The sequence below is a fragment of the Canis lupus genome, chromosome 2 (assembly GCF_048164855.1).
Source record: "Canis lupus baileyi chromosome 2, mCanLup2.hap1, whole genome shotgun sequence".
In the NCBI taxonomy this organism is placed as follows: domain Eukaryota; kingdom Metazoa; phylum Chordata; class Mammalia; order Carnivora; family Canidae; genus Canis; species Canis lupus.
Genome location: NC_132839.1, coordinates 92,800,568 through 92,813,578, shown reverse-complemented (window position 1 = coordinate 92,813,578; position 13,011 = coordinate 92,800,568). Strand labels below are relative to the sequence as shown.

At 46.2% G+C, this 13,011-nt stretch overlaps 1 protein-coding gene and 1 long non-coding RNA gene across 17 annotated transcripts in view; one reads left to right on the top strand and one right to left on the bottom strand.

Moving 5' to 3' along the window:
• LCORL (ligand dependent nuclear receptor corepressor like) overlaps positions 1 to 13,011 on the bottom strand; it is a 154,363-nt gene that overhangs the window by 8,140 nt on the left and 133,212 nt on the right. For 10 of the 16 annotated variants that reach the window (XM_072809472.1, XM_072809505.1, XM_072809430.1 and 7 more), the window contains 2 exons: positions 7,391 to 12,207; positions 4,909 to 6,974 (listed from right to left, as the gene is read on the bottom strand). The exons of 4 other annotated variants lie outside the window; for them this stretch is intronic. In XM_072809472.1, the coding sequence (XP_072665573.1) occupies positions 6,949 to 6,974; positions 7,391 to 12,207 (4,843 nt within the window). In that variant the 3' untranslated portion in view covers positions 4,909 to 6,948. Of the gene's footprint in view, positions 1 to 4,908; positions 6,975 to 7,390; positions 12,208 to 13,011 lie in introns of those variants that run through there. 2 more of the 16 variants (XR_012022930.1, XM_072809437.1) reach the window with 1 other exon arrangement.
• LOC140623302 (uncharacterized) lies at positions 3,509 to 11,065 on the top strand. Its single transcript, XR_012022957.1, has 2 exons — positions 3,509 to 4,715; positions 5,708 to 11,065. It is a non-coding gene; the product is annotated as an uncharacterized lncRNA (long non-coding RNA).

Genomic DNA, 13,011 nt, shown 5'->3' with positions numbered 1-13,011 from the left:
AAAGTCCTAGAAGAAACCTATGGTCAAATCTGAGTTTCATATCCAGCTAAAATAGCTTTCAAACACAAAAGTTGGGGGGAAAGTGAAATAAAGACTTTCACAAAAAATGGCAGGGCTGGGTGGATTAAACAGCAAGCCCGCACCACAAGAGATGCTAAAGGAAGTTACTCAGGCAGAAGTAGAACGGCATCGATAGAAACCTGGATTTGTACAAAACAGTGAAATGTGCCAGAAATGAAAAATTCATGCGGAAAATACTTTTCCTAGTTTATTTTTTTAAAGATTTATTTATTTATGATAGACATAGAGAGGGAGGCAGAGACAGGAGGAGGGAGGAGCAGGCTCCATGCAGGGAGCCCGACGGGGTACTTGATCCCGGGACCCCAGGATCGTGTTCTGGGCCAAAGGCAGGCGCTGAACTGCTGAGCCACCCAGGGATCCCCACTTTTCCTATTTTAAGAATCTCTTTGAACCACTATGAAAAGGAGAAACAGCAACAACACATTGGGAAGATTATACCATTTATAGAAGCAAAATATATGTCAATAAGAACAGCGCAGAGGCCTGCGGGGAGGCCATGCAAATGTCCTGTAAGTTCTTGGACTAAAGGTGAGGTGGTGTAGCCACCGGAGCTCAGACGTGCAGGGCAAGCCCACGGCGAGAACTTCTTAAGAAACCGATTAAGGGATGAAATAGAATAAAAAAGTAGGAAGTAAATAATAGATGGGACGAATAGAAAGTAGAGAGTGGGGTGGCTGTCATCAAAAAGACCAGAAATAACAAGTGTCGGTGAAGATGTGGGGAAAGGGCAGCCTTGCTACTCTCGGTGGGTGGGTGTGCCCCCTGCGGAAAACAGTGCGACGTGGGGGGGCGGGGGTGTGACGTGGGGGGCGGGGGGTAGGGGGCCTGCAAGGCTGTGACACCGGAAGAGCCTGGGCCTGGCCGCGGTGGGCAAACCCCAGTCGTGCGGAGACCGGACTCGGGAAACGCCTTACAGATGTGCCCTCCCCCACATCGGAACAGCACCCACGGCGCCCACTGCGCCCCCAGCACCCCTGGTGCCCCCAGAGCCCCATGGTCCCCCCACCCCCTGCTCCCCTGCACCCCCAGCTCCCCCAGCGCCCCAAGCCCCATGCTCCCCCCATAGCCCCTGCTCCCCTGCACCCCCAGCTCCCCCAGCACCCCCGGCGCCCCCCGTGCCCCAGCATCCCCCTGCTCCCCCAGCACCCCGCCCCCCCGCACCCTCCACACCCCCACGCCCCCAGCATCCTGGCTCCCCCCACGCTGCCCCCCCTCCGCAGGTCCGGGTCCAGGGAGCTGGAACACCAGGAGCCAGGAGGACCCTGCACTGCGGCTGGGGGCTCCCGGGGCTCCCCCCCATTCTACCGACGGGGTCACGAACTTTCTCCACAAAGGCCACGGGGTACGCCCGCTCTGCCCAGGGAAGTGAGGGACGGGCGGCCGGGCCAGACGGCCCAGTTTAGAGAACTGGTTCTGTGTGCGAAACCAGCTCTGCAGCAGGCCCTTCCTCTAGGAGGGAGACGCGACCTCTGCCAAGTGAGAGCGTGTTGCCAAAGCAAAACAAGAAGCCGCAGTAGTTTTACAGGTTCCCCGAGTTCCCGGCGACTCTAACGTGCAACACAAAGCCTCGGGGATCAAAACCAAGAGCGTCCCGCTTATTCGACCACAGTTTGTGGACTACATTGGATGCTTTTCCATGAAAGACGAGGGACAACTGGTGAAGTAGAATATTGTGAAAAACGCGGTAACGGCTGACAAAGCAAGAGCACATCCACGAAAATTTCAAGAAAAAAGCACCAAACTTGGGATCGTGCAAGTAGCTGCTGCGTATTTTAATAAAGCACCGCAGGAAGGCGAGGACTGCTGCAGGGCCCAAGCCCTTCCCCTAACTCCGCTCCTGTGAAGGTCATGCTGGTGGGGAGCAAAACTCAGTCGTGGACAGAATGGATTTTTATCAAAAATTCCTGATTTCATCAGAATGCTTCAAGTGACCCGAGGTTTCACAGGCCCACCGGGCCCTGGCGGTCAGCGAGGCGGCGCCGCGAGGTCCGAATGGAAAGGGCGCCGAGGAGCCGAGTCATTGCCCCGCGAGCGCCCGTGCGCAGCGGCGCGGGGCACCCCGGGGGCGGGGGCTGCAGGAGCCCGGGCTCCGGGAGGTCGGCGTGCGCCGGGGCCTGCTCGGCTCCCCCGGTCCTGAGCCGCCCCCGCCCCCCCCGCCGCCCCCGACCCAAGGAGGAGCCGCGCAACCGCCGGGCGGCCGTCACGGGCTGCAGGTGCGCGGCGCGGTCCTCCACGGCGACACCTGCCCGTCGGCCTCGGCCGCGGCGACCGGGTCCCAGGGCGCATCGGGTGCGCACACGAGCCTGTGCTTGGGGTCGCGGCCTTGTCTGCGGGGCTCGGGGCGTCGCGGGGGCTGCAGGGCCGCCCCAGCGGGACCTGCACGGAGCCGCGCTCCGGGGCCGCTCCGCAGTGGGGCCAGGAAGCCGGCTGCGCGGGGCGGGGGTGCCGGGGCCTCGGCGGCCACGACGCGTCGTCCGGAGCGTTTCTGTCGCCGCGAAGCCTGGAGAATCGGCTGCTCTCCCCGCGGTCCGTCACCCGCTCACCCCGCGCCGGAGCCACGCGGCCTGCCCCGCCCGAGCGTCCCCTCCGGGGGGCGGCGGGGGCGGGGGCAGCCCCGCGCGTGGGCCCGAGTCCGGGGTGGAACCGGGTGTCTTCGGGCCTTCGGGGGGCAGGAGACAGCGGGCCCGACCCGCCGCCCGAACCCGGCTCGGAGCCGCAATCCGGGCCCTGCGCTGCCCCGGCGGCGCCCCCGTTGCGGCCGGACACGCGGGGACACGAGCCCCGGCCCGCTCTCGGCGCAGGCCGCCCTCCGGCCCCGACCCAGCCCGGCCACGCGGGGAACCTCCCCGCGGCTGCCCCGGACTCGCGGCGCCGATGCCCCGAGGTCCCGCCTCTGCGTTTCCAACAGTCACCGGCCACCTCCCGAGCGCCCCTCCCCGAACCTGCGCCCGGCGCCGCCGCCACCGCCACGGACGGGTCTCCCGCCCCTTGGCCCCCTCCCCCCCCCCGACCCCCCTGCCCGCGGTCCGGAAACGCCGCGACGCCCCTTTCGCTCCCGCCGCGGTGGTCCTCCTCCCCCCGCTCCTCCCCCTCCCCTCCCCCTCCCCCCTCCTGCCCCCTCCCCCCTCTCCTTTCCCCCACCTCCTCCCCCTCCTCCCCTCCCCCTCCTGCCCCCTCCCTCCCTCTCCCTCCTCCCCCTCCCTCCCCTCCCTCCTCCCCCTCCCCTCCCCCTCCCTCCTCTCCTCCCCCTCCCTCCTCCTCTCCCCTCCTCCTCCCCCTCCCTCCTCCTCTCCCCTCCTTCTCCTCCCCTCCCCCCTTCCTCCTCCCCTCCCTCCCCCCTCTCCTCTCCCCTCCCCCACCTCCTCCCCCTCCTCCTCCGGCCCGCCCGCCCGCGCTCGGTCTCCGGCCCCACAGCCACCCTCCGCATCACGACGATCACCTCTTAACCGTCTCCAGGCTTATCCGACCTGTCATCAACCGCCTTCACCGCTGTTCCATCCCTTCTTGGAACCGCTTCCTTGTCTCCACCCTCCCGCCTTCCTCTATCTGCCTCACTGCGCTTCTGTGCACATCCCCCGTCCCCCGTTTTTTTTTTTTTTTGAAGATTTCATCCATTTATTTTAGAGACGGCGCCCCTGAGCGCAGAGGCACAGACCTCAGGCCCCCGGGGCTTGAGCTCACGACGCGGAGACCAGGACCTGAGCCCAGACCAACCAAGAGCTGCTGCTCAACCAACTAGACGACCCAGGCGCCCCTGTGCACCTCCCCCCGCCCCATACCCTCGGGGCCCTGCGATCCCAGGCTCTTCCCATTTTACACTAAGCCATCTATTCCACTCTCATGGGTTCAATTTGTGGACCCCAAAATCTCAGCCTCTTTCCCGAGCAACAAACCCGTATTACCTAAAGCTGATCTCTAACAAGACACGTTTAAAATGCACGCGTCCACTTACACGCAGATTTCCCCCCATAAACATTCGCACGATATTGTAAATGTATTTTTTCTTCCTCATGATTTTCTTATTAAAATTTTCTTTTCTCCAGCTTTATTGTAAGAATACTGCACAGGGTACATACGACAGAAAATACCTGCTAACTGTCCACACTCTCAGCAAGGCTTCCCGTCAACAGGCTATTGGCACTGAAGTTTTTAGGGAGTCAGAGTCGTTTGCAGATTTTCTACTACACGGGGGTTCGGCACCCCTAGACTGCACTGTCCAAGGGTCCACGGTGATTGCGTCATGAGCATCTGTTCTCGGACATCCCAAATTCCCTATGCCTGAATGTTCTCTCGTATCTCAGTGAACCTAGATGTTCAAGCCCAAACCTGGACATCACCCTTTATTGCTCCTCCTCTAACATATCGGATCCCACTTCCTGGGCCTCTGTCAAACGTGCCTGTTCTTCCCCCTCATTGCCACTGTCGGGTCCAGACTTTGTTTCACGACCGATGCCGGCCCCACCGCTGGGCTGGCCTTCCCTCAGCGGCCCGAACTCCGGCTGTGCCCCGCCCGCGGCCGCTCCTCAGGCCTCAGCCCCGCGATGACAGCTCCTGTCCTGCAGGCCTTCTCGGCCGCACCTCCCCCCCGGCGCCCAGGGCCTCGGCGGCCTGCCGGGCTCGGCCGGGGGTGGCCGGTGAGCATCCCTGCCTAATTCTCTAAACCCGGGTTCAGGCTCCGTCCTCCGTGCTCCCACAAGCCGCCCCCCGCCCCGGGCACAGCAGGCTGCTTTCTACGGGAATGGCCTATTCGCGGTCTCCGTGAAACACAAACTAGGACTTTGACCATCCATCCCCTTAACTGATGTGATTAGTAATAGAATATCCCACTTAAAACATAAAATATACTCTATTTATTGAATAAATACGGGATACAGGCCTTGTTTTCTTAAGCTGGAAAGGGAACTTTCTCAACTTTCTACAGTGTCTAGGAGCATGCTGTAGGCATTAAGAGGATATTCGGAATAGAATTGCATTTCATCTTTCCTTTCATGTCCACATTTGATATACAGCAGTACACATGTAGCGAAGAGTAAGTTTTAAGACTCCCATGGATTAAACTATACCTGGACAGTTAATCTTGAAATGTACAAAAATGAGACGTTTATGGTAGAAGCAAGACTTTTCAGCAAGAGAAATATTCCATGATTCACTATATACATTGCCCTATGAATTCTTCTATAAAAGTCCTTGTTAAAAATCTCTCAAATCTCCAGTCACTAATTATACTATGATGAAGAAAAACACATATAAAACTAATAATGAATTTTACGGTCATTTCCAAAGAGGCATTAAGAAGTATGGAATACCAGGAATAATGAGAAAAAATAACACTTTAAGAAACATTTTAAAATCAGATAAATATAACAAATACTGTTATAAATACAAATTTGTAAAAAATAATGTCCTTGATTAAAAAAAAAAGAATGTTAAATAAAGAAGGAAAGTTATCAGTAAAAGGTAAATAAAACTTCAAGCAGAACAGGAAATAGTACTAGTAATTTTAAAAATGAGAAAAGGTGAAAAACAACTCTTACTATGATACTAGATCTTTAAAAAATACCACAAAAGGATTTTGAGATTAACTTGAAAAAATAATACTAAGGCATCTTCCATTTTATTTTTCCAGGATATCTAGCGAGATAAGAGAATCATACTAAAATAAATTTATATTTATACCTGAGGAAGATACAATGGCTAAGAAGCTAGAAGAACAAACAACGGTTCTGTTGTAAAGTGAGTTAATGCAAACTACGTTTGGTAAACTAACAGCACGAAATGAGAATGGCATAAAGAATTAAAAATGAAACGCTGCACTTTATACTCCATTCATGACAGTCTTTTAAAAATATGTGTGTATATTTTTACGTGAATTATACATTTTTTAAAAAATCAGGCTTCATCACTCTTTTTTCCTGACATATCTGTTACGCTATTTTTAGTTATCCTGAGGACAAGAAACAAAGGACATTACTTTTAGATTTGATTCATCTTTCATAATGGAGACTCTAATTTGATCAACGTTAAAGCTTTAATCATCACATGTTACGAAGTTAAAGTTTTTAATGAATGCATGTTAAATATTACTTAAATAGGTATTTTTAAAGTCAATTAACTGAATTTTGGGGGCCATTGTAATCATCTAACCTATTCAAACTTGAGTTTAATTATTACTTTTAATATTTTAATAGAGGATTTAATCGTTTTTTAGCTTTTAAAGAAGTTTTACAAAAGGTAACACAAATAAATCCATCAGGACCGGTATAAGCCCCTAAAATACACAATGCAACAACGCAACCACACGATACAATACCCTTAAATTCACAAATGTAACCTGGCACTCTTTCGTGTCTGGGAAGTAATGAGACAAACACCCGGCACTTGTCACACGTCCTCAACTGTCTACGCTTCCAACAAGCAGAGGCGGAGCTGGCTTCGGCGGCAACAGCGCGTTCACACCCTGTCTTGCTAGTTCTCAGGCTAAGGGTCTCCCCGGGGTGGCTGTCAGGCCTGCACAACCCAGTCAGCGCACCGTTGCCAATTCCAGTTCGCATCCTAAATTTAGCGCTACCTGCCACTGACCTGTGCGTGACTTGGCCCCTCGCTCGGCTGTACAGATGGTCCCTGGAAAGAGCCTCCTCTTTGTATCTGTGCAATCTAGTTCAAGTCTCCCCTGAAAAAGCCTATTCAACAAGTTTGCTTATTTATTGAAGAAAATATCTTGTTCCTGGACGCTCTGTAAAGAGCAGAGTCTTAACGTGGTTCCCGAAGCAGCAGGGGTCGCAGCAATTCGACGGTGCTCGGGAGGCGGTAAGGCCGCAATTATTACGTGTGTGAACGGACCCCAGCAATTTAGCAACGAGACAGTCTTTACTTCTGCCCACGTGGTCTCAGAGCTATTAATTTATCAAGACAAGGAAAATGCATTATCCTGTAGCGCAGCAGTGGATTCTTAGATAGCTCCTTGGGCGTATTTACCAAACTATTTTCTATATCTTTTATTAGATAAAATGCAAACGCAGATAATATAACTTGTACACTAAGGATCTATGTTTAGAAGCCTTCTATGTCTCTACTAAATGTATTTTAATTTGCTTAAAATCCTGGATACATTAAGGTGTAGGGACGCGCACTGCTACACTGAGCAGAACCTAATTTCAGGAGTTTCATACTAGGTGCCAAGAAATTAGGTTGTCCAAGTATTTTGGAAATAAACTGAAACTAAATCAGCTGTTCCTCTTCTCCCCATGATCTCATACTTTACTCAAGGCACCTACAATGAAACTTTAAAATTAAGCAGAGAAAAACTTACCTAGTTGGGATTTTGAATAATAGTTTGCCATTTGTCCACTGTTGCAAGACTGTCGTTTATGTCTTTTTGTTGACATTTCTGTGGTCTTCCAAGGTGGTCTTTTTCTTTTGTTCAATTTGCTAAGAACGTCAGAACTATCAGGATTCTTGTCATAGTTAACACATTTATTTAATTTACTATTGTCAAGTTGGCCAGGAAATTTATCGGTTGAAGGACTATTTGTTTTAGCATTTTCCATTTCTTTAGATTGCTTTTTAAAAGAGTTTTGCCTAGCAGAATGGGATCTTAGGGTAAAGCGCTTTGCTTCTTCTATGCGAGTCTGATGATTACTTCCACTGTCAACAGATTCGGGAGAGTAAATGATTGTATTTAGCTTAAAAGTATTTCTGTGTTCAAGATAGTTGATCTTCCTCAAAAATATTCTACAATCTTTTAGGGTTTTTGACTTCCAATTATTTGGACATACATTTCCTAGTCTTGGTCCCTTTTCAAAATCTTTTTGGCTGCAATTTGTTCCATTCTCCTTTGCCTCTGACTTAAAATTATTCTCTAGACTAGCATGTGTTTTCAAGTCAGACATTGCCACCTTCTGCTGCAAAGAGTCATCCCTGATCTCAGGTGGCAAAATAAACTGATTTTCTACGGTGTTTTTTCCTTGGAGTGGGGTGTCAGCATTTGTTCCCCCCTCAGTCTTATTTAAAAATTGGTTCTGGCAGAAAAATCTCAAGTTCCTCCTTTTAGAGATCCAATCAACTGTTCCATGGTTGTGCAACTTCCCCTTTCTTTTCCACCTTTCATGTTGTAACCTCTTAAACTCAGTTCTTTTTAATCTAGCTAATGTTAAATTACTTTTCACATTTAACAGTGGAGAGCTAACCATTTTATGCAGTATATGCAACTTCCCTGCTGATTTTGAAGGAGAAGATAGTGCAAATTTTTTAAAGTGCTTTCTGAAGGGGCTGGTATTAAAATTAGAATATTTGGTTCCTAGTTTAATTCCTCTGGTATTTATTACTTCCAAAGGGTTTCGAGCATTTGCCTTTCTAACTAGTGAAAGAGACTGTGTTTCTGTTGTTTGCATAAACCAGATACAGAGTTCGTTCAAATCATACTTTTTCCGAAAAAGCATTTTTACAGGTGAAACTTCAAGTTCTAAAAGACAGGTTTCCAAAGGGTTGGCTATTTTGAAATTATCATTTTCAACGTGTTCTCTTTTTTTATGAACACAGTTTTCGGCTTCATCTCCACTCACTTGCACCCAAGCATTTGTTATTTGCTCAAATCTATTGTTTAATTCTTCTAATAAGGAATCGTTTGAAGTAGAAGCAGCCCACCACCTGAGCAAGGGGTTTGATGAGATTATAGGGTCCAAAGATACTTCAGAAATGGGAATTAATTTGTTATCTTCCAAACGCATTTTTGCATTCCTCGAGTTCCTAGTTCCCGGGGCACCTTTCGAAGCTATTTTCATCCTTGACTGCCTATGTTTTTCCTTCTGACTTTTACCTTTCTGCAAACGGAGTTTATATGACTTACGGAGCAGAGCGTTTCTATAAATAAGTGAGCTGGAAGATGCGAATGGATGTAAGAAATGGAGAGATGGTTTTCTATCCCTAACAGAATGTCTCAAAGGTATCGTGGCAACCATACTTTTTGGTCCATTCTCAAATACGCCAGCGCCAGCGTGCCTTGCACCCACCTTACCGCACCGGTGTTCACGCTTCTCTTCAGCTACGTGTTTTTCTAACATATTTTCTTGTTCTAAAGGAGGCAAGCAGCTGCTAATGCTTACTTCTCTCTCCTGAGGTGAAACTCTATGAATAGTCACAGATATGCCAGAGATCTTCACCTTCGCGGGCCGACCAGGCTTCCTAGTTACTGCAAAAGGCTTCTGATTCGGCCGAGCAACGTTCTTGGAAGGTTGAGGTATCACAGACTTGTTCTTGATGGGCCTAACGTGTTCAAAGCCAGACCCCAAGATCTCGCCTTCAGTAGTCGGACTTGAAGCAGCACTTCTTCTTTCACCTGGGTCAGTCTTGTGTTCTCTAGTATTTCGGAGGCCACCACACTCAGCTGGAAAATCCGCAACCTTACTGCTGCCAGACCTAACGTTGCTTATGTCTCCAGCTCCTTCAGAAACATGTCTTTTAGCTCTTCTTGACCTTCCATAAATAACAGTTACGGTAATACTCTTTTTATAAATACCTTCTTTTACTTCTGATAGGAGAGATTCGGGACTTTTCTTTCCAGCACTAGAGGACTCATTCTGGCAAACGGCGACATCTGTTTGCTCAGCCTTAGGTTTCGGGGGTCTTCCAATTGGCCGCTTAGTTTGCTTCACAACCTGGGGACCTATTTTTTTAGGTCTGCCTGGCTTTCGTTTGAAAGATGAATCAATACCACTGCTTGGATTTTCCTTCGGTTCGTCCTGTGGCTTATCACTATTAATATCATCTATAAACATTGCAGACGATTCTGTAGTTTCACTTGCACAATTCAACTTATTTAGTCCTCCCTGAAGAGTGTCACTGTCATTAAGATTAGAACTATGATTTTCCAAGTTAGCGTTTGGGACGTCCTCATTTGTTTCTGGTTTTTTTTCAGTTACGTGAGGAGTCGGACATTTTTCAGAAGGAAGATCAGTATTTGACTTGGAAGTACCAACTGAAGTTAAAGTATATTTGACTCCTTCACTGCTTTTAACCTCAGATAGAAACATGAGTTTGATGGGACTAGAATAGCTGGAAAAAGAAGAGCTTCCAAAGCCCTCATACTTTGTTGGCACACTTGTAACACTGGAAATCAAGCTACTTGTATCTAAAATTGATGACTTTTCCAGATTAACACGTTTTTTGCTATTCCAATCTATTGTAGGCATATGACTGTTTTTGATATTGCCGGCCGCTACCACAGATTTTGATAAACTCTGCTCTTTGCAGGTCATTCTGCTTACAGTAAGGGTCATATTTCTACCTGCATTTTGATCTTTACCATCAATTTCTATCAATTTCTTGGATGCCCTGCATCCTTCAGATGAGTGGTTATTCCAAGACTTTTTGGCCATATTTATCGTGTCTTCCAAACGCTCCACAACAACTTGTAAGTTAGAATTCATTGCAATTTTGTTTAGATCTATATTGTGTGAGCTTTCAATTTGAATATTTTTTACTGGATCTTTTCTTTTTGTAGATTCAGAAACTTTTTTGGCCTTAGGGGACTTTTTGAAAACATAATTATTTGTGACATATATAGAGTACCACCCTGGGGGCACAATATTTCGCTTAGTTCTGCTCAGAAGTCCAGGAACATCACTCTTCAGAGGCGTTTCAGTATTCTCCAGTTTTGGATTCTCCTTGTGATTTTGCAAAAGTTTTTTTCCAGCTGCAGATTTCTCCTGTGATTTTCTTATGCTCATTTTCCCAGGGGAAGTTGTTTTAAAGCTTTCTGAAAATGCATCAAAAGCCAAGTTAGTCTCTAAACTATGAAGAGGTAGTTGCAATGATTGTAATGCACAATCTGGTGAAAATGATGTTTCTACATGATTATTATCTTGCAAGCTTTTAGAATTTTGTAAAGACCCTTGGCAATGATAGAATTGTTTGTCTGTTGAAAATATCTCATCATTGCGTGTCAACTTCCTTGAATTTTTTTCAGTATATTTTTTTCTTACAAAATTTTCATCAAGACTAGCAAGTTCTCTTTTTATTTGTAAAGAGTGCCTTCTAAACATGGGTGAATCAGGAGAGTTGTGCATTGAAAATAAGGTTTCTTGACGCTTTCGAAATCTTGTCTGAATAATTTTATTTTCTACCTTTTTATCATGTTGGCTCAGCAATTCCATAAAACTGTAATCACTGGCCTTAGCGTTATGCAAGAGTGAGGCTATTAAATCTCTCAATTTTAAATCATTATCTGTAGTACAATCACTGCTAGATAATTTTGTAAGGTTTGTCATATCTGTAGTTTCTATTGATTTTAATTTTTCATTAATACGATCCATTAAATCTTGAAAAATTATAGTAGTTTCACCTTTTTCATGATTCGTAGTACAATTATCGCTGTCTTCCAGGAGCAAATAATCAGAGTTACCGCATTTCTTAGCTTTTTGTATTTTACCTTCGTGATCACCCTTGTCACTGTTTATTTCTGCTGGTATGAGAGATGGAGGCTGGTTAATGTTTATTTCAAGTCTGTTATTTTCTAAGGCTGAAAGCTCCGAGACGACATCTTTCAGTTTTTCAAATCCTTCAGTCTGTACAGGTGATAATGGTGGGGGTGACGGACTTCGTGATCTACAAACACCCTCGAGTCGGACTGAAACATCGCATACTTCCCTTGATGAAAGAGGAGCTTGAAAGGTCGATTTTGTAGAGTGAAGGTTTGCTAACGGTCCAGAACAGCACCTGTGAGAACTATAACTGTTGGCAATTCCTCTATTCACCACTGTCTTAATGTGCTCAATAGTTACAGTTTGGCAAGTTAAACAACGTAAATCTTTAATACAGACTGGCAGAGGCACAAAACCAGGGCTTTGCCTTTCACTTTGTAGACCCCCTCTTTCTGCCAGCCTATATTCACAACTACAGAATAGGCCATGTAAATTATCTTCAGTTAGGGGCTTTTGAGATTCTGAAGACACAGTATATGATGTATTACAATAGCAAAGAGAAGCAGCATTCTGCTCTTGGACTAGAAATTTCAACATGGCCAAAACTTGTTGCTGGTGATGTGTGCACAAAGATTCCAAAACTTTGCTTAATGCTGATTTTCCTTTTTCCATTTTAGTAGCTTCCTCTGATTTTGCATCAACAGTTGAACTAAAAATAAAAATCAAACAAAAAATGAATTACAGCAAAAATACCAGTATTATACGGAGTTATAATTTTAACAGAGTTTGAGCAAAAGAAATTTTGGTATTGCTGGACTCCTAACTCCTATAGAGCCGCAACAGTGACATCTTGATTATTGTTCAGCCACAATATAATGAAGCACTGATGATAATTAATTTCCTATGGCAAGGATAATAGTCAAAGGAAAGCCCTAGTTTTGTAGAAAACCTGAGTATAGATATGATTATATTTATAGATCGCTAATGTTTAGTGCTTTGGATGTATTAAGAATATTTAATGGAAAGTGCTTCATGAGTTACATTTTTGAAAGTATACATTTTATAAGTTATTTTGATAATTATCAACCCATATTAGTGCAAATAAGAAAAATAAGATGTAGGAGAAATTCTTTATTTAAAATAGATATTTTTTCAAGGTAGTGAAAATAAAAATTAATAAAAGACAGCTTTGCATACTCACAAGGAAAATTAAGGAATTTAGATTTCATGTAAATTACAGTTTTTTTTTTTCTAAGATTAAGCTGCAGGCATTTTAACCTAATAATAAAAAATTTAAGCTATTTAAAAATAAAATCTATTTTTAATTGATTTTAAATACTAAAGTAATTACATGAAGACTAAAGGCATTACTTACCTAATTATTTAATTTCAAATGCTGGAAAATGTCCCACTGAAGAAGCTAATATACATCTAAATTTAACTAATACCCAAGATTACTTAGCAACCAAGGCACAAGTGTACAAAATTTTTTTTTAATCCAATACCAGCAGCA